The 27316-nt window shown below is 41.9% G+C and overlaps 1 protein-coding gene across 2 annotated transcripts in view; it reads right to left on the reverse strand.

The window, feature by feature from the left end:
- PLOD2 (procollagen-lysine,2-oxoglutarate 5-dioxygenase 2) overlaps nt 1–27095 on the reverse strand; it is a 50243-nt gene extending 23148 nt beyond the window's left edge. For both annotated transcript variants that reach the window (XM_422695.7, XM_004943310.4), the window contains exons 1-7: nt 26540–27095; nt 11707–11798; nt 10145–10281; nt 4933–5096; nt 3474–3586; nt 1736–1799; nt 836–933 (exon numbers count right to left, since the gene is read on the reverse strand). In XM_422695.7, the coding sequence (XP_422695.6) occupies nt 836–933; nt 1736–1799; nt 3474–3586; nt 4933–5096; nt 10145–10281; nt 11707–11798; nt 26540–27080 (1209 nt within the window). In that variant the 5' untranslated portion in view covers nt 27081–27095. The remainder of the gene's footprint in view (nt 1–835; nt 934–1735; nt 1800–3473; nt 3587–4932; nt 5097–10144; nt 10282–11706; nt 11799–26539) is intronic.
- Nucleotides 27096–27316: the final 221 nt, after the last annotated feature.

Raw genomic sequence — 27316 nt, forward strand, 5'->3', positions numbered from 1 at the left:
CTGTGGTAAGATCAGATGTGCTGTTGTTTTGTACTGTATTCTGCAACTCTCGGTTAGATTATTTTTTTTTCCCCTCTTGGAAACCTGCTCTTTGTATTACACTATTTAATAAACAGACGTTCTTTGACAGGCTGAAAGAGCTGGGGCTGTTCAGCCTGGAGAAGAGAAGGTGCTGAGGTGACCTGATGGCAGCCTTCCAGTACTTAAAGAGGAGCTACAAGAAAGAAGGAGACAGACTCTCCAGCATGGTCTGTAGCAAAAGGACAAGGGGAAATGGCTTCAAGCTCGGGGAGGGTAGATTTGGGTAGGATATAAGGAAAAAGTCTCTTATAGTGAGGGTGGCAAAGCACTACTAGAACAGGTTGCCTAGAGATGGGATTGATGTCCCATCCCTGGAGTCTTTCAAGGCGAAGCTGGATCAAACCCTGGGCAACCTGATCTAGCTGCGGTGTCCTTGCACACTGCAGAGGAGTTGGACTAGATGGCCTTCAGAGCTCCCTTTCTACTCTAAGGATTCCATGGTTCAACGATTCTTCACTAGCTTTAAAAATTGTTTTGTGGTAATGAACAAATCAACATCAGCTTATTCACGTCTAATATCTCTCACTATCGTGAATTTGGGAGGGGAGCGAGTTGTTTCAGCAGTGCTATCAAGTCACTGTGACAACAAAATAACGATGTAGAGAGCTGCTAGAATGGTTTGTTTACCCATGCAATTTTTATTAACATTAATTAGAAGTTAGTAGTCGTCATAACTTTTTCAGACTATTCCATTGTTTTTGCCTGAGCTAAAATTGCTGTCTTTGCACAAAACCACAAACAAAATGCCACTCACTTTAGTTGGACCATTTCCAAGAACAGTGATCGGTAATGTTTCATACACAGAATTCCTTGCTCTTACTTTCCCTTCTTCAAAAATCAGATGAACTTCATCTGCAAATTAACAAGGATCAAACCACAACAGGTTTATAAAAAGATAAAATTTCAGAGTTCTCTAAGCATTTGCTGGTACTGTACATTCTATTGTTCCTGTCATCATCAATGATATTTATATGGAAGCTTTTTTTGGTTTTTAACCAGACCCTCAATTATAAATGCTTTATACCAAGTGATGTTACATTAAACTTCAGAGTTTGCCAACAGCAGCCTTCAAACTTTAGATAAAATCTGCTTAAAAACTTACTCTTGTACAAAAGCATTTATAAATAAATGAGTTATTTTAGATATGATCTGAATTTAAAGTTGCTACATAATTGCAGTTAAAGGTAAGGAAGGAAGCTTGTACAAATGTAGCTTTCAATTTTAATTCAAGACAATTAAAGAAAGGAAATTACTCGTTATTTTATAAACTATTACGCACACATAACATCTAAAATGCAATTTTAATTACAGGAGTGAAGATAGTAATTAAGTTTGTGAAAGGCTGATGGAAAAATGGTTTCTAATTTTGGAAATATTGGTAGCTTTATTTATTTAAATTATTTTTGTTATTTCAAAATCAAACTTCTCAGGGTTTTTTTTTGTTTTGTTTTTGTTTTTGTTTTTTTTTAAATCAGTAGAAGAAAGCTAATAATATTAAATCCAGAAGACCTGTGGCTGAACTGGAAATCTGGTTTACCCACCCAAATATTTCATCACAACAGAAGAGCGTATGTTTAAGGAACTGTATCGATGGTTATGCAATTAAAGTGTCAATAACATGGTTAATGAAGCAACGTGCAAAGCATATGCTTACCAACAGCTCCATTTAAAGTCTGGAAAATAGCACATTTGTGGTCCAAAGTAATGTTCAGGCGTTCCTAAAAGAAAAGTAGCAAAGATATTGAGCTATTCTAAGAAGCCAAAGCTTTTACTGAAGTCCTACAAGATCTGCTGCAGTAACAGCAGGTTAATCGGGCCAAACTACCTGACACACTCAGTTCTCAAATGGAATTCTTAATTTTACACTGTTAAGTTTTTCCTAGATTCCTGACTTGTGCTGTTGTATAGCAATCAATGTTACATATGCAAAAGCCTCATCTAAACTTGTAGAATAAAGATTGTAACTCTCCAAAGAAACTCCAATTTGGCAGGGTCAGCTAAAGAAAAATCTGTATCTTATCTTAGAAATATTGACAGTTCTTGGAACACCAACAAAATATACTAGCAGTTCTTAAATCAAAATCACTGCATTTCATTGTTTCGAAAAAACAGAGAGCCAAATCTAAGTATCACGTCAGAGTAGAAAACACCTTTGCTTAAAACATATTCCTGGTACTAAATTATTAAACTCACCTACATTCACATTTAGCGTACCTTGTTCAAAAGTGTTTAACATGTTGATCAAAAGACGTATCCTTTAAAATAGATTTAAGAGCTGTTATTTAGATATGAGTACCATGTTTCAAATCATCCAAGATTTCCTTGTATATTCTACAGTTCTGTGTATTACAGTACACAGAATCAGTACTTCGGAAGTGTATAGAATCTCCACAGTACTGTATATAGCCAGTACCTTTATAGGCAGTACCATGGGGGTGTTTTGAGCCACTGTGTAGCGGTGCACTGTGCAGAGGTACATGCTTTTTGTCTAGAAGACTATCTGTTCAGACAGCTAATTACATCACTTCTGAGTTTGGTGCAGAGTCAGCTCAAGCGCCTCTACACACTGTCCTTTCAATTGCATACCTAGCATCTGACTTAACTTGCATAAAGACAATTCAAACATTTCTGTACTCGTATCTAAATATGCCCTATATCACAGGCATAACTTGATAGAACTTAAAAGAAAAGACGTCTATTTCAAAGACTTCAGATCTGCCTTAAGCATCCAAAAGATCAAAGTCAATCTCCAAATTCTGCAATATCACCTTCTAGAAGTCTTCTTGCATCAAAATATTGTTTAGCCTTTTAACCCACTTTTTCTAGTAGCCAGCCCACGACTCTGATCTACTATGTTTTAATGCTCCTAATAAGCACAGAGCTTTGTTAAGCTAGGGCTGGGAGAGGTCTCCCCCCACAATTTATGATGCAGCCTTATAAAACATATCTGCATAAAAAGCCGAGGAGTTGGATGCAGCTGCAGGCAGGACCTGAAATGGCAGCAAGCCAAAAGCTAAAAACTCTAGATCAGCAAGTAGTTCAGTGACATCCTGGAAAAATGCCACATTCTCTGGCTGTCAAACTGCAGACTACGTGGGACCCTCATTGAGATGAATGTGCCTAATCATATAACTCAGAGCTATTATTTCTAACAACGAAGCACAGCCTGCCTAGATCTGCAAGGCAGCCTGAAACTGTATTTCATGCCGTGACCCTTCCGAAGACCGTTCATCACTCTGACAGTAGGAACCTCCGGAGAACAAACACCACTGTCAACACGGCATTCAGGAAAGAAGGAGACAGCATTCCTTTTATTTTTATCTCCTGATGTTTTATGAGGAGCAGCATGTTATTTCAAGCAGAAAGAAATGAGAAAGCCAGCCACTACCTACCCTCGCCAATGGGTCAACATAGATTTTGGTGTAAAACAGCTGGTCATCGTCATTATCCTGCAGATTCCATTGCTGTACAATACGATTTATATACGGAGCATAACCAATAAATCCTGCAATATTAAACACACAAGTTATTTCCATAAAAAAGCACTTCTCTGCCAATGCTGTCCCTCAGTCAAGGACTTCATTCAAAGTGTTTGGTGCCAATGTATGAAATTCATACAGTTTGGCTTAAAAATCTAGTTTTCTGTGATATGCATTAGTTATGTTCTAAAGAGTTTGCAATTACAAGTTATTTTTATTTTAACACTATTTTAAGGTAAAAAATAGCAAAGAGACATGTCTAAGATGGAAACAGATACGTTTCGGATGGTCCAGCAAACTCCAAAGCATGAGACTAGGTTACTGCCGTTCCCAAGAAAGAAGCCCACTGTAGAAAAAAAGCTCCATTTTCACCAATCACTGAATCACAGATGGTTGAGATTGGAAGGGAGCTCTGGAGATCATCTAGTCCAACCTCCCTGATCAAGCAGGGTCCCTGTGAGCACATTACCCAGGGTTGTGTCCAGACAGCTTTTGAGCATCTGAAGGAATCGCTTCCTGCTGGCAGAGAAGCCTGAAATTAATCCTGCCAGAACTACAAGTGGAATTCAATTTGAACCTGAAATGCATTACATTTAAGCCAAATCAAAACAAAACAAAAAACCCAGACAGAAAAAAAGAAAAAAAAAAAAAAAAAAGAAAGAAAGAAAAAAAAATAGGGATGATAGGCTACGTAAAGAGATAAAAATGTGGGGACACTCAGATCTGCCTAGCACTGTTTACCCAAATAGAGGGAAGTACTGCGCTCTGTAGCAGATAAGCAGAGTCAGAGTCAACGCATGCATGTAATAATCACCCGCAAAACTATTAACAAAGCTGGCATTTAAAGGAGACTTCAGAATTAACACCGCATTGAGATTAATGAGAGTAACCCACATTTCTCTTGAAACAAATGATCCAAGCCATGCTGAGGGGACAGGCGGTCATCACCAGCATTTGTGCACAAGGTGTGGAAATCCCTTAGAAACAAGGCACCACCAAGTCAGGGAATTCTGTGGCCCAGCTCGTGATCTGGTCCTGTAAACAGCATGTACTATCTTATGCTTCTACCCCTATATGAGCAACTGGGTGATCCCTGCATAGCATTTCATTGCAAGAAATTGATGCCCCAGGCTTTACTTGATTTACATGTTTTACACAGCGGCATTGCCAAAAATACTATGGGACTTTGAAGGAAATCTATCCCTGAGAACAAAAGAGCAGACATTCAAGGGACAGAGAGTGGTAAACAGCAAATGCAATCTTCAATTATTTCTTGGGGAGTTCAGGAATACCTGTGCATACAAATACATAAAACGTAATGAAAGCGGCATGCTCAAGTTCAAGATTTAACATATTCACAAACCACTCTTACCTCCGGAGTTCAAGAATCGTTTTCCACTCCGGACCACAGGATACTTGTCAGCTAGCCTTTTATCTGGCCAAATTAGCCCATCTGCTGCAAACACCACTTTATGATTCGTTTCCTGAAATTTCTTTAGCAGTTCTTCAGGTCCTCCCGCAAAGATAACATCATAGCTGAAATTGAAGAAAAGATGTCCACTGTTTGGTTTGATTTCAATGATTCTGTGATCAAAGCAACAAATGGTTTGATTATTCAAATTTTTAAAATCATACAGACAGCCATTTTTTTTCTGAAATGTGACTTACTAAATCCTGCCATATCATCATGTAAAAATCCTATAATCTTCTGGGAAAATAAGTCCTCGGTCAATACTATTTAACCAACGGTTTCCCCTTCCATTTCCATTTCTTTTTCTGATCCTTCTACATTTCTTTTTCCTTCAGAATTTTTCTACCTGAAACTGATTTTCAAGTTTCATGTATTTTGAGAAATATGCGAGTATACATCTTTAAAAGAAGATGTTTTATCTTTAGAAGAAAATATATATATATTTGTAGATGAAGGAGAACTTACTGGTGAGTTACTGGGAAACTGTCTGACGCCTCCTTAAGCTCGTACATCTATTTCTGAGTATATATTATTTCTCAACACAGACTATCGTTAAACTGTGCTACATCTTCACAATATTTAAATTTCTGCTTTAACTTTGACGTGCTGAAGGCTTCAGAAGACTCGAAACTTCATAATATTTACTTATAAAAGTCACCTATTTTCATATCAGATTTAACTCCTGATTGTCCATCACAAAGACCAAAAGTTGGAAAGGCTGATATCTAAACCAAGCAGTTATCCATAAGAGGAGGCCAGCATTAGCCAAAAACAGAAACTGTGCAGCTTTGGCAAAGGTCATATCATGATGTAGTATCACAAACCCAGTGGTTCCTTGCTGCAGAACAAATTCTAAATCCTCTGAAAAAAACATAAAATGAATGTAAATGATTAAATAATTTAGAGCATAAGGCTCCTTTGTTCATACTTGTGATCAACATATAAAATCATTAATGCACAGAGTTCATTTTACGTGGCATGAAGAGAGGACACAAATATTGGGATCACACTGTAACAGACTAATCTCTGGCTGAAGAACCACAATATCTGAATTTAATGGTAGCGTCTCAGCTGTTATGTTTATGGGGATATCCTTATTCCATGCATCTGCCTTAGGCACCTAAAATCTGCAGACCTGAAATAGGGCAGAGGAAAGGTACAGCTACCAGCTCCAAAGGTCTTTATCAAGATTTTGTTCTTGCTGAGTGTTTGAGCCAGGCTAGGAGGTACAGCAGCAGTACCCCACCAGCAGTAAACAGAATTTTTTGCACTGCCATGTGTTGCACAGCAATAGTGCCAAGAAACCAACCCTCACGGCCTTCTGGTGCTTCTTTGTTACAGTTCCGAATTATTTAAAACATCCTTTCTTCAAAGGGGATTTCATGCAATTCGGCTAAGAAAACTGAACAACAGCTGGCTTACAAATGCAACGGATCTCCACCGCAGAGCAAAGCATGAGCCCTGGAGAGGAAGTGTGTTATGTAGTCTATATAAAGTAAGTGGGGTTCTGCAAACTTTCACTGTTTTGTTTTTCTGTAACTTTGGCAGAAGAATGTATGAAAAAAAAAAAAAAAAGAAAGAAAAATGTATTGCACATTTTGGAGCTTCCCCAGTTTTGCAAAAACTGCCTGCAGTGCCCAAAATATACAGAACAGTACTTCCCTCCCTTTCCCATTCAGCTGGTGTAGTCGGATTCAAAGCCAGAATGGGCCTGAAGAACAAGCAAGAAACAGGAGACGAGTTGAAGACAGACAAAAACAGAGATTTGTCTGAGGCTTTAACTTAATAGCTTATGGCAGGCTGTGCTTCTCCTCTTTGATCAAGTTAGTGCTGCCGCTGCAATGATTTGCAGCTGCAGGAGGGAACCGAACACCCCTTGAACATTGCTTCCCAACAAGTGTCATTCTGGAAAAAAAGCCAAAGCTGAGCAACACACTGGGCTAGCCACAGGCTCTGCTTGGGAAAGGGATATGCTACTTAGGGCAGCACAGCTCATAATACAAAGCACAGCACAGAGCTCAGCTCAGAATTGCTAAACTGTTAGCAATTACTGTAAACTTTACATACAAAGGGATATTATGCAGGAGCATAATCATGTATGTACATTTTCCACTGATTTTTGTGGCCCTCTGTTTCATCAAGAAGTAACCTGCAGGATTACCCTACATCCCTTCGCAAACAGGACCTCTACCAGCCTCCTGCTCCTCACTGCTAGTCCTCATCTGCAGTTCCATTTGTCTCTGACAAATGGAGAACTTCTCGAGCCAAGCTCAAACCTACCTATTTGCCTCACTTCCCTGCTATGTCAGACTACGTTCAGTGTATCCAGCACTGAATTCCTATTATAAGGAAGATGCAATTGAGGTCTAGCCCAATGAGACCATCGCAAAATGGATTCCAGGACTATCTTTGACAATTATGCACGTGAGTTGTGCTCCAGATTTGAATAGGACCGTAGAATTGGACAGAGGAGAATAAGAAGAGATATATCCAAAAAGAAGCAGGTCATTCTGACAAGCTGGAAAAGCTCAGATACTCTTATTTATTCTTTGTAAATCCTTTTTATTAAGTAGGATATGGAGAGGGCAACTAAAGTTTCCACAACTCCAGTCTCACTTCCTGAAGTTCCCAGATGGTTGATGTTCAAGGTTGGAATCCACCCAGTCCTCCTCCTTTTTTGGCCCCGAGTCATATCCCCTGTGTACCCAGTGCCTTGTCACAGCTGGGAAGTGATCATGGGGTGCAGATCTTCCAGAACTGAATGTGCAACTTTGCAACTACAGCTTTATAACAACAAAGACCTGTTACTAGTTGAGCTGCAAGTTAAAGAGCTCCAAGTACAAACAAGGGGGATTTACTCGCAACTAGCAATGCAGGTCCCATATTTCATATTATTCAAGTGAACTGTTAGGCCACACACTTTGCTGTTTACAAAGTATTTCCACCAGAATCACACCTTAATTGCATTTTCTGCATATCTCAGAATGGTTATCCCTCATTTCCTGGCAAATGTTTAAAAAAAAAATAAATTGATGGAGACTTCAACAATCTTCTGCAACACAAGCAGACTGCTGTGGGAGTTCTGGGTGAACAGTCACAGCACCAACCATTTCAGCCCGGTCTGTGCTGGCTGTTAGCCAGTTCAGTCTGAAACGGTCCAAAGTAAACCAGCAACTAGCTCCCACAAAAACAAAGCTAGTTTAAATTGTATTCCATCTGCACCTAGACACAAGCTGACCATTAAAAAAGCTGACACTATTTCCAGAGTTGCGAGTCACGTGAAAAACACTGCTCAAAAAATAGCAAGAAGCTGAATAAACAGTTCGTTATAAATTATTTGCCTAGTTACAGTAAATAAACCAGGAGATTCCTTCCACCCCCCACCAAGATTATTATCCCAAATGCTTCACAGTGAATATAAAGAAAAATACCTGAAAAAGAAAGGAAGTTCCTATAGATATGCTACATTTCTCAACGTTTAAATCAATAACAAGGATTCCTGGAAATGAAAAGGCTCGTTATAATTAAAACATAATGCTGGAATCAGAAAGAAAAATATTCTTTTCCTACTTGGAGCCTGTCCCAGAAGCTTTAAATCAACATGTATTTGGGATTATAGCCTTCAAGAACTCGAGGGGCTTGAAATTGCAAGTTTTCATGGCAAGAAAGATTATGACAAGAAAGATTACTTGAACACACATTGTCTGCCATACTCTCTCATCCATCCCCCCCTTAAACAGCCCATTCTGGAGATAATAAATTATGTTGGAGAAATATGAGCTATACCCAAATCTGATAGCAAATTTAAGTATTTTACCATATAGGGAAAAATACTGAGGTATTGAGAAAGTTAGAAAACAAGAAGTCAGTATAAGGAGTGAGTGTTAAGTAAACAGATGATTCATCTGAGCCTCTGGTAAAGATCAAACCAATTCCCAAGATTACTCTCCAATACCTTTCAGGTCTTGCATGATCACTAGAACACCACGAGCATGTCCATATTGATTTTTACAACGTTACTTTTTCTACTTATTGAACAGAATACTGCTAATCAAGTTAGTAAGAAAGCAAACAAACAAACAAAAAAGAATGTGTAGCTCCAAACTGTATGTCACTTTTAAAGTTACAGAAGAGTAAAAATCCATTTCTCTTATATAGCTTGCTCAAAGTGCTGAAGGAAAATTGAGTAGCAGTCATTCCAAGATGAGCTGGTCACAGAGCGTGAACCATGCACAAGCTCCAGTCCTGCCCTCAACTGCCTCCACTGGGCTGGTTGTACCTGGGCCCTCACGGCCCCATTCGGGACATAGCCCCGCATCCTTCTTGTAGGATCCCTTCAGTGCTGTGACCCTAGCATGGGTGTGAGAGGCCTTAGTGGCTGCCATGAGCTGGGCCCTTAGCTGCTCTCAGCATGCTTGTCACACACAGAAAAAGAAAAAAAAAAAAGTAATCCTATTCAAAACCCCTTGTGCTCCCTGCTTTCTGCAACAGAAAGAAAGCTATCTGGCCTCCAACAAGGATGCTCAGCAGTGCTGTGAGCAGTAATCTGGCACCCGCAGCAGCCCTGTCTCCGTGCTTCCATCTGTGGATGCAGCAGGCACTGGGGGGCTGTATGGCACAGCATCTCGCTTCAGCTCTCCAGCACATAAAAGGAGTTTTCTCACTAAGTGCTTTCCTCAAGAGCCTGTTTTCCAGCTTCCTCCATGTCACTTCATGGAAGGAGATCACATTCTGGTCTCTTCTGGCCATATTATTTCTGGAGCTGCTTTTGTCAGTCCCCCAGCTCCCAGCCCTCAGCCACATCCCACACTACCGCAGCAGAATGAGGGATGGACCCACACTAGCCGGATTGCCTGAAAGCCTGTCAGCTCCAACAACATTTTTTCACCCCCTCGAGGCAGCAGAACTATGAGCAACCCTCACATCTGTAAATCCTTTTAAAAAAGCAGTGATTGCTCCAAACACAATCTACTATTTTTATGAATGAAAAAAAAAAAGGAAGCAAACATTCTCAAACAAACAGAGGGGCATGCAACTCTCAGTACATCACATCAGCTACTTCTGTGTGCGCACACAAGCTAAAATATAATGACAACAAGCCAGGTTTGCTCACCATTCAACAAACATTACAATCAAGTCCTCTTGATCAGCATAGCTCTGTATGCCTTCTTTCAGCAGTCGGACTTTCTGCCCTCCACCAATGGAGTTCGCCAACTCACCACCTTTCCACTCTTCACCTTTTCCAAGTACCTGGAATAAGTAAAAAGTCTCTTTTTTTTCCTGTTACCAAAAACAAGAGGCTTTTGAAAGCAGACCCTTATTGAAAACAGATGTTAAAGCAGAAGCAACGCATTAAAGCACAGCAAGCCAGCATTTCCAGCATCATAAGTTTTCCATGTCTGAAGCAGCATTCAGCACAATGACATCACTGCAAAAACATGAGACAAATTTCTTAACCAAATAAGAATCAAGCAATTGCCTGCTACCACTGCATATTTAAACACGTTTCCATCAGAAAAAGGAATAAATGAATAATCGTTTCAAAACTCGTATTAGAAGAACATTCTGAATGAGATGTTTAGAAGACAATTTCGTCATTTTAGGAACAGGAATTATCAAAGAGCTTGGGGGGATTAGGATATTACTAATACAAATTCCGAGCTCCAGTATTCCTGAAATACCCCCAGAACACTTTCATACAAATGAAGGATAGATTCCCCAATTTACAACTGGCTGCTAAAATCAGTTAAACAACATTCCTCCCTAGCCAAGTGTCAATTGCACCTTAAAACTTTTGTGGGTTCTGAGCATTTAAAGGGTAAAAGATTTTTGGAACTCCTAAAACCTGCAAGAACTGAACTGAATGCTGTTTTAGACAAATTTGCAAAGCTAATAGGTGTATGCAGAGCCCAGGCTTCTCAAATGCTTTAGAACAACATTAACTTTAGGAAAGGTTTACTCAGATTTTCAGGTTCAACAGCAAAAATCAAACTTCAGAGACCAAAACATTTCTTAATTACAGCTCAGACACTGTGGTGAGTAAGCAAGCAGAAGAATTTCATAATTCCTGGATTTTTCTTTTGCAGACAAAAATTGTGTGGAAAGTTACAAGATAGCTGGGGCTTTTGCTTTTTCCCCAAGGTCATGTAGAGGCCAACTTCAGTATGCGACATATGGAGAGGTGGAACAAGACACAGGAGGCTAGGAAAATCAATAGAAATATTTTGTACTCCCAGAGTCATAGGGTCTTGGGAAACAGAAGGAAGCTTGGAGTTGTGACCCACCCTTCTTCCCCACAGCAGGTCTCCCACCTTGGTTAAGCAGGATGGGAACACCCACCACCTCCTGTGCTGCCAGCACAGCTTCCAGCAGCAGTCGTGCAGCTGCTCAAACCAAACAAGTTGCACTGCAAGGCCAGGCTAGATGATAAATCACGACAGAACCTACAAATGACTGAGGGACCTGACCACAGTATCTACTTATCTGTTGAAACCTTCCCACGGCAGTGTAAGGAGTACCTCCCCAGCAGTGAGGCTGGCTGGGTCAGCCTGGCCTCTGTAAATCATTTACCTTACTCTGGCATGCAGCCTAGCCCATGCACCTTCAGTTATTAATGCACCGTTTCTACCTTAAAGGCTGCATAGTATGATTACTTGGCATGAAAACATACGGTACCTTCACTGTGTAGTTGAAGTGCTTTGCAGTTTGCATGAAGCGATGAAAGCCATCGGTTTCTTTAGTTGCTACAGTAAAAACTAGGAGGTTATCTGTGAGAGAAAAAGGAGTAACATGTATTAAGTTCTCAGGCCACAGTTACAACAAAAGCACACGGTATCAAGGGACTTCACAATTTGCCTACATCTGATTCCAAGAGACAGGGAAAATACACTGTCACATTATAGGTGTGAGACATCACCAGACAAGAAACTCTACAGACAAAGATGCTGTATCTAAAATTATCCTCAGGAAGAGGAAGCAGTGAAGTATCTGCTCTGTAAACAGCTAGCTCAAGAGATAAAAACAAAGTTATAATGACCTCTGGACAGGAAGGAATCTTTGAAACAAAAATAATTTATTACTACTCCATCTGAGCTAATCCTGTCACCTCTTGTCACATGAGTGAGTGGCAGCAGAGAGCTTCAACCAGCAGTAAACACTGGACACCAGAGCCCAGCAAGCTGCACTGACTGCTTTTAAGTCCTTGGACAGTGACAAAAGAGCACAGGTTTTTGTTTTATTCAGAAACTGGTGTCTGCAAATTATACCAGTGCTAATTTTGCCTTCTTACTGCAAGCAAGCAAATGACCATGCAACCAATTTCCTTTTCATATCCCAGGGCTTTTGACACAGTTCAAGCAAGGCCAAGAATTCCCACTAAACAGCTTGATATTTTCCTGTTAAACTACTGAACAACATTCTGTACTCTATGCAACATGCTCCATAATCATGGTACACAATTCAAAGCTATCAAAAATATAAGACCCATATCCAACATTGAGTACTTAATCAGATCTGCTTGGATCCCAGAGCACGTTGCAGTTCCTCCATTTGGTCTCAGTTCAAGCAACAACTGCCCTCTAAACAGAGCCCAGGAGATCGATCTGTACAGAGAGTAAAATTAATCACCTCTAACGGCTATTCCAGACACAGCGCCTGTTGTTGCCTCACTTTTCTATAAAACACCGTCTGGGTTTATCCTGCCCAGCGCAGTAACATCTGCTAGAAGTGGCTGCTGCAAAAAAAAACATTCCTATTTTAACCCCTTGGTCTTTTCCACTAGTGCAAACTTTGCAGTCTATAGACACAGAAGAGCTCATCCTGAGCATATTCAAGTCTGTCACAGCCTGCCATTTCATTTTTGTTTGATGCCCACAAAACTGACACACAAGAAAACAGTCTGCTTTCCTTTTTCTTCGTATAAGAAATGCACTTGCTAGTGATGACGATGGTTGACAGACAGGTATCAGCGTACTTCAGAGGGTACCAACGAGCAGTCAAGCTAGCAATAATAATTGTATTAACTCAGACATAACTTGCAGAGCAACAAAACAAAACAAGACAAACAAACAAACACCCACCCACACACTAATGGAATTCCTATCTGTCTAATACAACCGCAGCAGGAAATCTATGGAGACTGGTCTCAGGAGCCCCTGATTTCTTCTTTCCCTCTCCCCATGAAATAAGACAGATTTGGTATGAGTCAGCAGCTCAATCCCATGAGCACTCCAGCCAGGTCAGACAGTGATGTGGCAGTCCATTCTCAGCTACAGCCATGAGAGTACCACAAAAAATAGCAAGGATAAGGCAATCATATACAATGCTCTCTCTCCAGCCTCAGTTTTCCATGACCTAGATGTGGTTTCTCTACGTCTTTCAAACACAAGATCATTTCTTAACCTCACTCTTAGCCAGTCATCCACCAAATTGATGTAAACCTTAAACAATGATAGGCCCGCATACCAGTACCTACTCAAAGGAAAACAAGGAAAACACTATCTTGTTTGTTTAGAACAGGCCTTCCACAGCTGTTACTTGGTGCTGCCCAAGTTAATTATTGACTCTGTCATACCACACTGATGCTCCTGCAGTGCAACATGCATCAAAGAAACTGGGAGTACTTGAAACTCTTCAATCAATTTGGTATGGACACCCAAACATTATGAAAAGACAGTTTTAAAAGCAGTTTTACTCCATATTTTTCCAGCTTGAGTGCTAGCAGCCTTTTGTGGTCAAGAGTCAGAAGAAAATCCCATGTGCACACCTTAAAAGGGCAGGAGGGCCATCCAAGAGAATTCCAGTACATTGCACTCACAGACACACTGACTCACAGATGGACGTAAGTTCAGAGATAATGGTATGATATGTTCTTTTAAAGGTTATGCAATTTAAAGTAATTCTACAGAAGTCACCACAGAATGGATGAAGAACATGACATCTTAGATTATGGCTAAAACAGCTGAAAACAGAGGGTAGGATTTTTCTCTATGGAACAGATTAAGGAAAATCTGATCATACTAGACTGCACCACCAAGCCAAGTGAATCCGTTGCTGACAGTCTCCTAGGAGAACAGTCAAGCACTGACTGTAACTGCAAAGTTTGGTTTGGGATAGACATTTTTCACACCTACTTCTTCCTGAGGAATGCTCAAAGCAAGGATTTCAAAGTCAGTACTTGACAACATGGTATAAGTGATAAAAGGTGGGGTGCATCGGATTGATCTTATTTTTTCCCCTCACAGTCACTAAGTCTAATAAAGACTATCTTAAACAAATGTACAAATACATTATGGCAAGTACAAAACAATCTACTATTCTTTACTAACTATTTACTTAACTAACTATTTCTGTTACTCTTTTTTAATAAAACCCACAGTAATTTCACCCATACCTTGTTCATGCATTTCAAGATTCACTGCAAAATTCACACGAAAACAAAAGGAACCTGTATTGCGCTCATACCCAGTAAGTCTAAATAAGCTGCCTGAGTCAGTTTTGCAAATAGTCACAGAACAGACAGGAAGCTATTTTTATAAAGGTACTATTTACTTTGGAAATGCTTTCAGCATACTTGCCAATGGTCAGTTTTTTAAAGTTACAGATGAACAGTCTTAAAAGGTATTGTTTCAGTGTCACTGGATTTTGTGTGCATCTGGCATTTAAACAGTTTTTAAATGGAGAAGAATGCTATAACTGCAGCATTTAGAATCTCAGATTCTAAATAGACTCGTCACAGAATATTTAGCGTTTGGAGTTTTGTTTTGCTGTCTTGCTTGGTAGATTGCGTGTGCACGTGTGTGCATGCATCTGCTTTAAATAAAAGAGCACACAGTATGATTTTATCCTGCTGATAGCATGCCTGAAGAAAAGTACATCAAATGACAGTTACCTCGGCACACTATGTATGGGATTACTAACCAAATGAGGAAAGTAGCTCCTTTTTTGTCTCACTAGCAAGATATTACAAAAATGCTAATGTAACTTCTGCAGGCTCCTCTGACTTGATTTAGAAGTGATAACTTGCACCAGCTTTACTGGCAGAAAAGATGCGTGTTTCTTCCTGCAGAAGCGAGCAAAGAGGATGCTCCTGACCATTACTCCTTTTTAACCCTTTAACATCATTCACTTTTGAGTCTATTCCTCATTCCTATTTAGGTACAACGAATGGGATCAGTGTTCTAACAGTTTATGTCCAATAACACATATCCAAAGCAGCCTTCAAGAGCTCACAGTAAGGCAAGTGCGCAAGTAAAACACAGATCCTGAGGGACTGATTACATCCAAGCCTCCACTCCGCTTTCAGCACATGCTTGCCTACACCTGCTTTAAATGCCAGTATGGCCCATGCCACAGCAAACAGTTATAGCGGCAGGAGCAGCACCTGACCTGTGCCAACAGCATGGCTGTGCGGGCTCCCACTATGTGCTGCAGCACAAAGCTGCCCCCAGTTTCTCAGACCCCAAGTTATGGCTGTGGCCAGGTGTTTTCCAGTGAGAGAGACACAAAATCCTTCACTCAAACACCATGATTACTTCTGGCTGAAGCAGTACAGCTCCCGCTTTACTGTTGTTTGGGAGCAAACCCCGTCCTCCACACAGCGGCCTACCCACAAGGAGCTCTGCGGTGTGGTCTAACATCCACACTTGAGCGACCCAGATCCTTCAGACTGACTATCCCTCTCACAGCAGGGATGAAGGCACATTCAGTAGTGTTTTCCAGAAGTAACAGCATCCCCCAAATACAAACACAGATGAAACCGCAAACGCAGCAGGCAGCCAACACCCTGCCCATTCTCAGGCCTGGGTCGCGCAGCAGCACGCAGCCCACAGCCACCATGGCAGACACAGAGGATTACTGGCTGGCACTCACTGCCACAAGTGAAATCAGCCTGTGTGAAAAGGAAATGTAAACCCTACACCGAGGTTCAACAGGAACACATGGGGAAAAAAACTCGGAAGAGCTTCATGCCAGATATGAGGGTGCTAATGTTATTACAGTGCAATTATTCCAGACAGCTTTCAGATAGTTACGTTCACAAAGCAGCTGTTCTGTTTTGAAAACAAGCCTGAGAGCACATGTTTGGCCATGGGAAGTATATCCAGTGTCAGGCAGAACTCATTTTTATGCGCAAATTAGGTTGAGTACTCAAGTTGTGAAAGACAACAAAGCATAAAGAGCTCGTGCAACATATTAGCAAACTCAATGACTGATTATCAAAACATTGCACTCCTTCGCTCAGTCTTTTGGTCTGTCACCATCAGGGATCTGCCTCATATATATATAATATATATATATTTCCAGAAATAAGAGCTGTAAGCCAGTGCCTTTGTTTTCACCGATTCGTGTGAAGGTCTCAGCCAGCACTGCCGTGGCAGGACTGTGCTAAGTTGCAGTGACCCCTCTGCTCATAACTTGGCAGAGGAACACGCAAAGCACTGCAGTTGCTCCTTGTACACCCACATGGTTCTTATTTATCGTGAATGAACACTGACAGAGATTACTACATAATTTCTACCAGGGGTTGCGGGCACTAGTACAGTAGCTTTAAAGCAGCCAAAAATGAGGATATTGCTTGCAGCCACATGGGAGCTGACATTCAGCTCTTGGATTCAACTGCCGAGGACTTCTCTGGAATAGGAACGTGCAGTAAAATCAAAGGACATATGTGCATAATATTGCATTGTGCCATCAAAACCTTTGCCTATCTGTAAAACTAGTGGCTTATAATAGTAACTGATGACTGGTTTTTGATCCATGTCCTAGTGCCTATAAAACACAGCCTTATTGCAAAATAATCCACTAAAGGCTTCCAGCAAACAAAAGAGCAAATTGCTATAGGCCACAGAAAAGGTTTGGGAACTGAAAAACTAATAGGATTTAAAAGTAAATAAATTATATGCATACATACATACAGAGTCAAAGGAAAGCTGAGTTATTACAGTCATATCCCAGGTAGCGTTGGCAGTTATCTGTGTGACCTTGATTTAAGGCATAGTCTGAGCATTTATTGGGAAGGCAGAAGGCATGTGAATGCATTCAAGCACAATAATGAAGCTATTGTGGTTGTGTCTGTTATGTCTTCCACACCTCCATAGATGTGGGAGATAAACAGAAGTCAGTTTTCCATAAAAATCAGACTGGACTTAGCTTGCCTTTACTCTATGTTGGAGCATGCTTCTCCATCACTGGAGAGATGCACTAAAATGAACCACAGATGAAAAAGCATTTTCTGTCTGGATTCCTCCTCTGTCATAGTTCAAATGTATAGTAACAAGGAATGTTTAAAAGTATGCTCAACTGAGAAGTAGCTGTCAAGAGTGACACTAAACAGGGTCAGCTAGCAACTTCAGACTTCTGACTAAACTTTGGTTATTATGTATTCTCTCCACAGATTAACTGTTGGGAGGGATGGGGAGGGGGGGGGGGGGGAGCTTGTTTGGTTTTAGATTACAGTTTCCAATCTGCCTGTTTTTCCCAAGGCAGTCAACCTACTCCATGGGTGTCCAATCTTTTGGCTTGTCTGGGACACATAGAGTGAAAAGGAATTGTCTTAGGCTGCATACATAATATATAATATACTTAAGGCATGTAAAAAATAAGTTTTTTTTTTTTTTTAATTAAAACATTTTTAAAAAGAGCAACAAAAACATAACACTAGCAGAATAATTGACCTTGATTTGGGAAACCAATGCATCACTTCACTTCAATGGCAGAGGTTGCAGTTCTTGGCAAGATCTCAAGACGTTCATCAGAGATTTTTGATGAAGTTTTACTCTTTCTGCACTTCATCCTTGAAAACATTTGTTTGCAAATGTGCACGCTGACAAAAAGTGATGATATTATTCTCTGGTACAGAATTCTGGTAAAGAGACATGATCAAATTCTTGACTTGAATATCCGATGGCAACTCTATACAATCCACTTGGAAATTCACAGGTAATATATTTTATTTCAACTGAAAATGGAATTGCAAATTGCCATCCCCAGCCATGCGCACAGCACAGGAGCTTAATGTTTCCAGCTCCTGATGGGTATGTCCCAGCATGTTACCAGCCCTGCTTGGGAAATATGTCACTTTGATATCATTGCCCTGATAAGCATGACACTACAAGCCTGAGCTCGAAAAAAAGAATCATAGGGCAGGTCATCCAGCATGCGCTGAATGTATGATCCACAACTGGAATTCCCAATCCAAATTTTTCTCATATGCCATGATAAAAAGTGAAATTTTGGAAGAATTAAATGGTATTTAGTAACAGACTACAACTGCACAACTAAACTCTTGTGATGCCTCTGACAGATAAGTTACATTTTTGGAAAATATACTGGAAAATGTAAAATACTCTACAATATATTCTAAACAAGATAAAAACATCGGAATCCTAACAACTGGCTAATATAAAGTCTTTCAGAAAATATCATTTATAGGTTATTTTCTGGTTTTGCACCCAAAAAAGCTAAACAACATTAACTGTGAGTTATTAATTCCTGAGCTCTGAAAGAGCTTTTAAAGCTTGTGCTGCATTTTCTTTAAGGCCACTATAGAAAAGTAAAAACTGAAATGGATTCTTGGCCTATGCAAAACTGTACATCATCACTGCTTCAAAACAGTCACGATAAGCAATTCTCTTCCCACGCAGTTTTAATGACTTCACTAATTCTTCCATATGCTTCTGAGACACGTTGAAGCTCTGTAGATAGAAGGTCACTGGTGGTGACAACAGCCGTGCCCTTTCAATGTCTATATAGACTCACACATTAAACTGAAAGCTCAAAGAACTGTTCAGTCCTCTACAAAATCTGAATACCAAAGAATACTTCCACAATTCAGATTTCTAGAACAAGATGAGCTTCCACGTATCGCACAGTAAGACAATATTTGACTTCTTTAAAAGAATATTCTTATTTTTTCCTCCAGAGTCATTGCCTAGACTTGGAGTCTTGAATCAAACAAACATCTGAAAACCCACACGCTTTGAAAAGATGACAGATGGAAACAGCAGAAACCCATTATATGCAATGTAACTATGATTATAAGTTATACCTACATACACATACTTGGTTAATGTAATCCAGCAGCAAACAAACAAGATCTTAAGTGCACAGTGCATATGTTTAAAGTCTGTGTTTTTCACATATACCCAGTGTCAGTTTATAGGATGTAGTTATGGTCAAAGAAAGCATTAGGCCGGCAGAAGAGTTTCTAGACAAACAAAGCTGCTGGCATAAGGAGGCAAAAGATAGAGCCATATGACAACTGTTTATTTCCCCTTAGGATTCTGAACAAACGTACTGAGTTAGCAAGTACAGTGTTTCCTCTTGAGAAAGAATTGTTGAATCACACTCCAGGAGGGGAAGAGATGATCAGTGCAGACAGAATACTATTTCATATTTGGAAGTTCTGTTGTTGCTTTTGGGTTTTGTTTTGTTTGTTTTTAAATCTGATCTATATATTATAGAGTTGACTTCTGTTCCACACAGAACACTTTCCTGCATGCCACTACTCACCCCACAGCTTACAGCTCCCCAAAGGTACAGGTTCATATCGAAGTCTCATTAGCTGCAGCCACGAGTACCTTGTAAGTCTGGATCCTCGGATATTTAATAGAGTGGCTGGGTGGCAATATGCCTGAAAAACCTCAAGAACGATAGGAAGGTGACAAAATTTATAACAAAAGATGAGATTCAAATTAACAGATAGCAAGTACAGTCATGGGTTGCCAAACACAGGCTGCATGCTATTCACGTATGCCTGTATGTGAGAGGGGTTTCTAAGAGTCAAGGCCTCAAATTAAACTTGAGTGCCAGATTTAGAAGAAGCAGATCTTTCTGCACAGACTTCTCTGAAAGTTAGTTCTGTTTTCCTGTTTTACAAACCTCTTGTTAATCACTTCATTTCTGCACTTGTGTATCTCACTGCAAAACACAAAGTGCAGAACAAATATTTATGTCAGTTGCAAAACAGTGCCAGATTCTACTTCGCTAACTGTCAGACTTGTAACTTCACTTTAAACCAGACTGACTAAATTAAAGCAGATATAATTCTGCCTTTTTACTCATACAAGTATAGTCATTGTAGAACTTATGTCATAGGGTTATTTGTAAATGTTCCTGAAAATCACAGAGCAACAGATATCAGTAACAGAACTCCAATACCATTCCTGGCCACAGAACAGAACTAGAAAGGGCAGGAAGCGTTCAGCAGTTCTCCCAGGAAAGAAACATAGAAGGTGTAATTTCTCAGTTCACTTTCGAGCAGCTGGTACTGTTGCAACTTCCTCAGCAACAATAATCATTGCCTGTTTAAATCTTCTACTACTTCTCTTGTTTTCAAAGAAACAAAAAATCTGCAGAAATTCATTACAATAAGCAGAACTTACTCTGAATTTTCTCGTAATATAGAAAATATACTAGATTAGTACTTGCTAACACAAAGCTCCTGAACAGGATATTAGATTTTACCACTCTTTTCCCCCCTTCTAAATGAACGCAAATAGATTTTCTCTACAACTTCAGAAAAGACTTAACATTCAAGAGTCCAATTATTGTTCAACATCATTCATAATGCAAAACCATTTATAAAGAGGCAAAGAGTGCTGAACAGTGCGTTTCAGAGTCTGAAGGACAGTACAAAAGCACTAAAGATTCTTCTTACAAGTAAATTCTCTCCCTTTAATTTGCAATCCAAAGGATGTGGACAGCCATTTTACTCCTCATACGCCCTGACTCCACCAAGAAGCTCACCGTGCTGCAGCTTTCTGCTTGTTGTATACCAATCAGTTCTGATCTCACCTCTAAATAGCGTGCAAAACGTCTGCATGGAAATGATCAATTGTTGAAGGTAGCCAGCTCTACCAATAATGAACTACCACTCATAGACCATCTCTTTTACACATGTACACGCTTCCAGAAAAAGGCCAGCAGTTATTCACAATATTAATTAAGAACCATTTTTAGAAACCGTTTGCAAGTTGGTTGGCTCAGGCTTTTTTTTTTTTTTAATATTTATTTTTAATTTTGTAGTACTACAGAGACAGTCAACACAGGCTCATTAGGGCCTGTGTGTGCACTCATCAATCACTGCAGCACCAGCTGTGCACAGGCTCGTGCTCTTTCCAGTGCAAGATTTTCTGAGCAAAACCAGGCACTAGCGGCTGCTCTCACAAGTTTTTTCCACCATCTGCAGTAGACTTGGGAGAGACTCTGTTTATTGAATTGGTTACTTGGTAGTAAAGCACAAGATAAGAGGTACTCCTTAGTCCCCAGACATGAACATTTATTCATGACATCACTGTAATGCATGAAGCAAACTCTCCAGGGAGAGCTGCCCAGATCCTGGAGAGTGGGAGAAGGTCCAGTTACAGCCGCTTATTAGGGCACAGCTCTGCAGCAGCTCAGCCTCAGAGGTCTCCAAGCAGTGGGGAAGAGGCCACAGCAGTAGCCCGGCCATGAGTGCTCGCAACAATTAAATGGCTCAGCCATACACTGCCATGGGGCTGTAGGCTGGGACCAGGACAGCTAACCTCAGCTTTCCGAGCAAGAAAGTTTACTCAGCTTCTGCCTTATAGTAGCCTTGCCCTTGCTGTCCCTCATAAATGCCTGGAGAAGAGCATGCTGCTGTTTAAGCTGTGATTCAGAATATCCAGCTGTTTAAACAGGCAGTCACATACTGCACCAAGCGCCATTAAATCCTGCTTTCAGACAGCTAATCAAGCCATCAGTGAAACTTGGCAATTAAGATTTGTAATAAAGATTTCTCCTTCAAGTAATCTTTGTTTATCAAAGGAGAAGCTAAACTGGAGCTGTCTGAAGGAGACATAACTGTCCCCGTGTTGTCAGCAGGGGCCACCACCCCACAGCTCTGCATACCACCCTGCTTCCAGGCACTGGTTGTGCAACACATAGCCCCAGATCTCCACAGCCCAGCTTTGACTGTTCCAGTAACTGGACAAAAATGCAGGCCAACAAACCTTGGGAGGAGAAAAAACACATTTGTCCAAGAGCCCTTTTCTGCATGAAGGGCAGACTACAACTTCACACTTGGTGAGAAGAGCAGTGCCTGCTCCAAGCAAGCCCATCCTTCAGTACATGGAGCAGCACCAAAGACCAATCCTGCTTCTGACACAGTGTAAGGTATGATGTATATTTCAGGGTGCTTTTAACAAAGAACAGCTGGGCTAGCAACCTCAGTTATTAGATTAATGGGCCTGGTTCTAATCTCATGCTAATGACATGTGTACAGTTGTTTCACAGTGATATAAAACATAATTAGTCAACTGCTTATGAAGATAGTCCAAATAAAGTTGTGTGGGTTTTTTTTAACCATTAGTTTTCTAGTTAGCAAGGATTTTTAATACAACAATTGGGTAATTTGCAGTTATATTTTAAGAATTAGTACTACCATCAAAAAGAAATATATTTTCTATATCCCAGTGTCTTTTTCCAAGGAAATCCACAGTGGACCAAAAGAGTCGCAACTTGTACCAGGAAGAACCCTAGAATACTTCCTAAAGGGCAGTCTGTAAGAGCTGGTGGAACAAACACTACAACAAAGGGGCTTTCTTCAGAGTTGTCCTATAAATTCCAATGTTTTAAACCAAGACAAAATTCTACTATTTAACTTTGAATTATAAAGGAAACGGGCACGTAATTACTTTGTTCTCCATTACAAACACATTTATGCATTTTGAAGAAATTACAAAGTAATCCACAGCATCTTTAAACCATATCTGAGTAGAAACAGACTGAAATGATTGAATAAGCTAACTGCGTAATTTGCCAATAATAGCTAAATGATCAGCAGATACCTATGTGTCTGCAGTCACATCTGCAAACATTTCATCAAAATATTAATTAAAATACATCCACATACTCAGACACCGAGGACGTGAAGAAGATGTTACTCTCATAATCATCAGAACAAAGATGTATCCTGTTTCTTTAACGGACTGCTTATTCTTCCCCATCTACTGCAAATTTGAACAGGAATTCCAGCTGCTTGAAATAAATAATTTGGGGGTGAACCAAAGATTTTACATATTTAGTTTATTCATGCACAATATAAACCTTACTTTGAAAAGTTAATAAATCATAAGGAAATACTCCAGAAGCAGTTCTGTCGCAGAACCAGAAGTCTGAACACCACAGCAGCGTCAGACTGTGCTTGCAAGCACGTATTCCTCAAAGATTAAGTGTCACTTATCCTATAGAGCTACGACATTCCTACACATACAGACACATTCCTGTCAAGCTGTGCTTTCTGCTGAAAGGAACTACACTCTGCGTAGAAATTACGAGGGAACAAAAATTCTTCACTTTCAAAGTTGGCTTCCTTGCAACTGGTCCCTCAAGAACTACAAACACGGACATTATAAATGAAAACAAAAATGCCCTTATTGTGATCCTACCTACCATCTGTGCCAAGGGAATCCACTGGAGCAGAGTGTCAACTAATTTAAATTTTAAACAAATTAGTAGCTTTACACAAATGGAACGATGTTCCTTTTGATCATGCCATGTAATAATGGTAATTCAACAGACAAAATGCTTCCCTGTGAAGAGGAAGTCAATTGTCCTTAAGCAAGCAATAATGATGGAAAAAAAAAAAAAAAAGCCAGGAATCTGGACACAAACCATGACTCTCCAGAATATGCAATCAGTGCAAAGAAACCTTCCAGAAATAATGTTAGCTCCTTGACAGGAATATGTTCCATGCAAAACCATCCTGACTCAGACAGCAATTGAGACTATCAAACACAGATAAGAACTGACACAGCTATTTTAATCAGAAATGCATTTTCTGGTCAGGTTTTCCATTTAGCTTTACCAAATGCACTGCCTAACACAGAGAAAAGCAATGTCACATCCACTACTGTGGCTTACCTCCACCAGTTAAGGAAAGAAAAAATCTGGCCAAAAAGCTCCTATTTGTTTTCCCTCCGCATTGTACAGCCTCTCAACTTCAAGAGAGCAGCCTGAGTTCTTCATAGCACCATTTCCAAGGGGAAAACAGGCTGAGCCTTCCAGTTCTTTCAGTAAGTACATCAAGGTGGTTACACGATCAAAATCCCTTGCTCCTTCACTGCATTGCCTCAGTGAAAGGCTTACAGTCACCATCATCACAGCGACCATTTTGGCTGAGCCTAAAAAAGTCAACAGCATTCACAACAGCACCTACTGTGCCTCCAAGCAGGCCCTCACGCAGCCACATCCAATACCCATCACTACTTGCAGTGCTTGTGGCCAGCAGGGAAGGCTCACCGAGGCGGAGCACAGCCGGCAGCTTGGCCACGGGTACTGCTGCAGCTCCGGGACACATCCTGGCCACGTCAGCTCTGGAAGCTACCTCCATTCCCTGTGACAAGCCCTGACCCCCACCCACTCTTCATGCTTTGGGAGCATCGGGACAGCAGCAACGCAGTGGGCCTGCTCAATGCCGTTACAACCCATGGTGGCTACGTGGCCACACAGCCAAGCAGCCAAGCCCACAGCCACTGAGGAACGGACTCCAAGAAGGCAGGGTAGTTTCCTGTGCAGAGAGCTGATTGAAAAAACATTCTCATGGGAACACCCAAAATAATGACAAATGTCTTTTCCCGCACTGGGTTACATGATAAGCAACAGGTACTCAGTCACTACAGCACAGCAGAAATATGTTAGTGCTGTTGTTCTCATGCTGAAACTTCTGCATCTTTACTCCGCAGAAGTCTGAGCCCATGTACACGTATGGATTTCTACAAGGAAAGGCACACTATGCTCTATCCCTCGCCAAGCAATACAACGCAGACTGGAGGATAACATTTAAGGGTTAAAACTGGTACAAAATCAAGTAACACGGTAGGCAGTGCTGGGGGTCAAGAAGCTACCCAAGGAGCAGCCTGCACTCAGCAGTTTGCTATAGTCCAATACAGACTACTACTGTTTAAATTAAGAAGAATAGGATTTTCTTGTTTGACCACCTCTATAAAATAGAACAGGGCTTTCCAGTGTTGCAATTTGTACAGCATCACTTTTATCATTTATCTAGATAGTATCCAGTCTGTTTCTGGTCTTCTGTATCGCACAGTGCTGCACCTACGACTGAACTATGCACCTTCTACTTCTCATGCCTTTGAACACCGACAGGATTTAAAACCACGAGTCATTACCAGGCCAGTCATTACTTTCTATCACCACAAGATCTCACACCTAGATCAAGCTTAAAAAATGTTACTTGTACAGATATTTTAGAGGGGATAAAAATGCAGTTGATTGCAGCAACCAACTGCCATGGGAGCACCCTCACAGCCCCGCTGCCACAGACACAGGAGCTCTGTGCTTTGCCCAAAACACACCCCAGGAGGACACAGCCCCACGGCCACGAGACAACGATGCTCACACTGCCCAGAGCGCGAGCAACAGTTGCACGCAGCCCGCAGGGAACTCCGTGGAGTGACTGAAAGCAGCGAAAGGAGAAAGCTGGGAGCAAGCACCACAGCGAGCAGCCTGGTGTTTGTCAATGCCAACTTTTCTTACACTGGTTATCAGCTAAGGCAGCAACTTCCAAACTCAGAACTTGCTGGAACAAACTTTTCTCTCAGAAAAACGAGCTGCCTTCAATGCACCAAAGCGAAAATCAAGCTAGGTAATAAAAATAACTTTATTACACACTTGAGTAAACAAGCCAGGAAATAAAACTACTTTGATTTCATGTTGTAATAGTTCAGCAGGATGGAATACCTTTCTATTTCCAGAACAGAAATCAAAAATACAGATGCTGAAGCAGTACTGGATAAGAAATTGGTTTTGGCGTATAGCTTGACGCACATGTTTGGACACCTCTCTGAGGGAATTTCCTGCGTGCATTCTTTTATTTTACATGCTGAAGACACAATTGTGTTCTACCTTCTCACAGACGTGACTACAGAACACAAGGAACAGAAAGCTGGCGGCCTCCGAGGGCCAGCAAAAGGCACGGCAGCCTCCAGCTCGCTTTTCTCACTAAGTGGGAAACTTTCACTCCGAGCTGACGAAGTTCAGGCAAGGAGCGAACGACACCGTGCTTTTCCCTGCCGTGGAAAACCCCCCTGCCCATCAGCACTTTGTCACGGGAGCAGGGAAGGAAAAGGGGGGGGGGGGGAGGGGGGAAGGGAGAAAGTCAGAGGCGCTCCCTTCCCACCGGGGAATCTATTTTTGCTTTTTTCCGAAGCTGAATCCTGCGCCTACCGGCGCATGACTCACCCCAGAGATTTAAAGCACTTTCAGCTCCTCCGGGCGACAACCTGGGGAGCACCGGGGGCCGCACCCCTTCCGCGGGGCCGCGAGCGGCAAGGAAAAACGCAGGGCGGAGGATAAATAGAAGAAACACAGAAACACCGGGAAGAAGCGGCAGCTCCCACGCGCGCACCGCGGACCGGCAGGGTTCCCTCCCGGCGGACGCACCCGAGCCGGGAAGCACAATAGCGCCGGCAGCGCGTTCCGGCAGCGCATCCCCGCCGCGCTCCGCACCTCCCGCCGCCCCGCACCTCACCTGCGGGGCCGGGCCCGGAGCGCCGCTCCGCCGTCGCCAGCAGCGCCAAGGCCAGCAGCAGCGGCAGGAGGAGCCGCGGGGGCCGGGCGCCGTTCCACGCCATCTTCCCCCTCCGCACCGCCGCCGCTCCCCACGCCGCCAGCCCCGAGGGCGGGGGTGGGAGAAAGGGGAAAAGCGCCGCCAGAAGCAGCCGGTGCCGCGCCCGGGATGCCGCTCCTCCTCCGCGGCGGGCAGAGCGAAGGGCGCTGCCGCCCGCCCCAGGCTTTATACGGCAGTGGGAGGACCCGGGCGGCGAGGGCGCCCGGCGGCGCAACAGGAGCCGCTCGTGGCCTCCGCGCCCGGGCGCACACCGCCGCCGCGGGAGGGGCGGGGCCGCCAAGCTCCGCCCTTGGGCGCCGCGGGAGCGCAGCGCTGCGCGGGAAGGGTGCGCCCCGGCCCGGCGTTGTGCGGGGATGGAGCGCGTCCGAAGGCGCTGCTGCGACAAGAGCCATCCGGGGCAGCGGTGACAGCAGTGCGCGCCCGCTCTGCTTGGAAACGGCATCGCTGCCCAGCACGGGAGCGTCCGCATTTTCATTGTCTAAACGCCAAACAAAAGCAACAAAATTCATTTTTCAGGGGTACCATCGTTTTCACCCAGTACCGTGGTGGGAATGAAGGAGTTCCACTGAGATGCGCTATTCCCATGCTTTTCTTCCTGGTGCAATACAAGATGTACTCAAAACAATAATTACTTCAGCGCTAATAAGTCATATATAATCCTAAAAGCAGATGGTGGCC

Source organism: Gallus gallus, chromosome 9 (assembly GCF_016699485.2).
Source record: "Gallus gallus isolate bGalGal1 chromosome 9, bGalGal1.mat.broiler.GRCg7b, whole genome shotgun sequence".
NCBI lineage: Eukaryota > Metazoa > Chordata > Aves > Galliformes > Phasianidae > Gallus > Gallus gallus.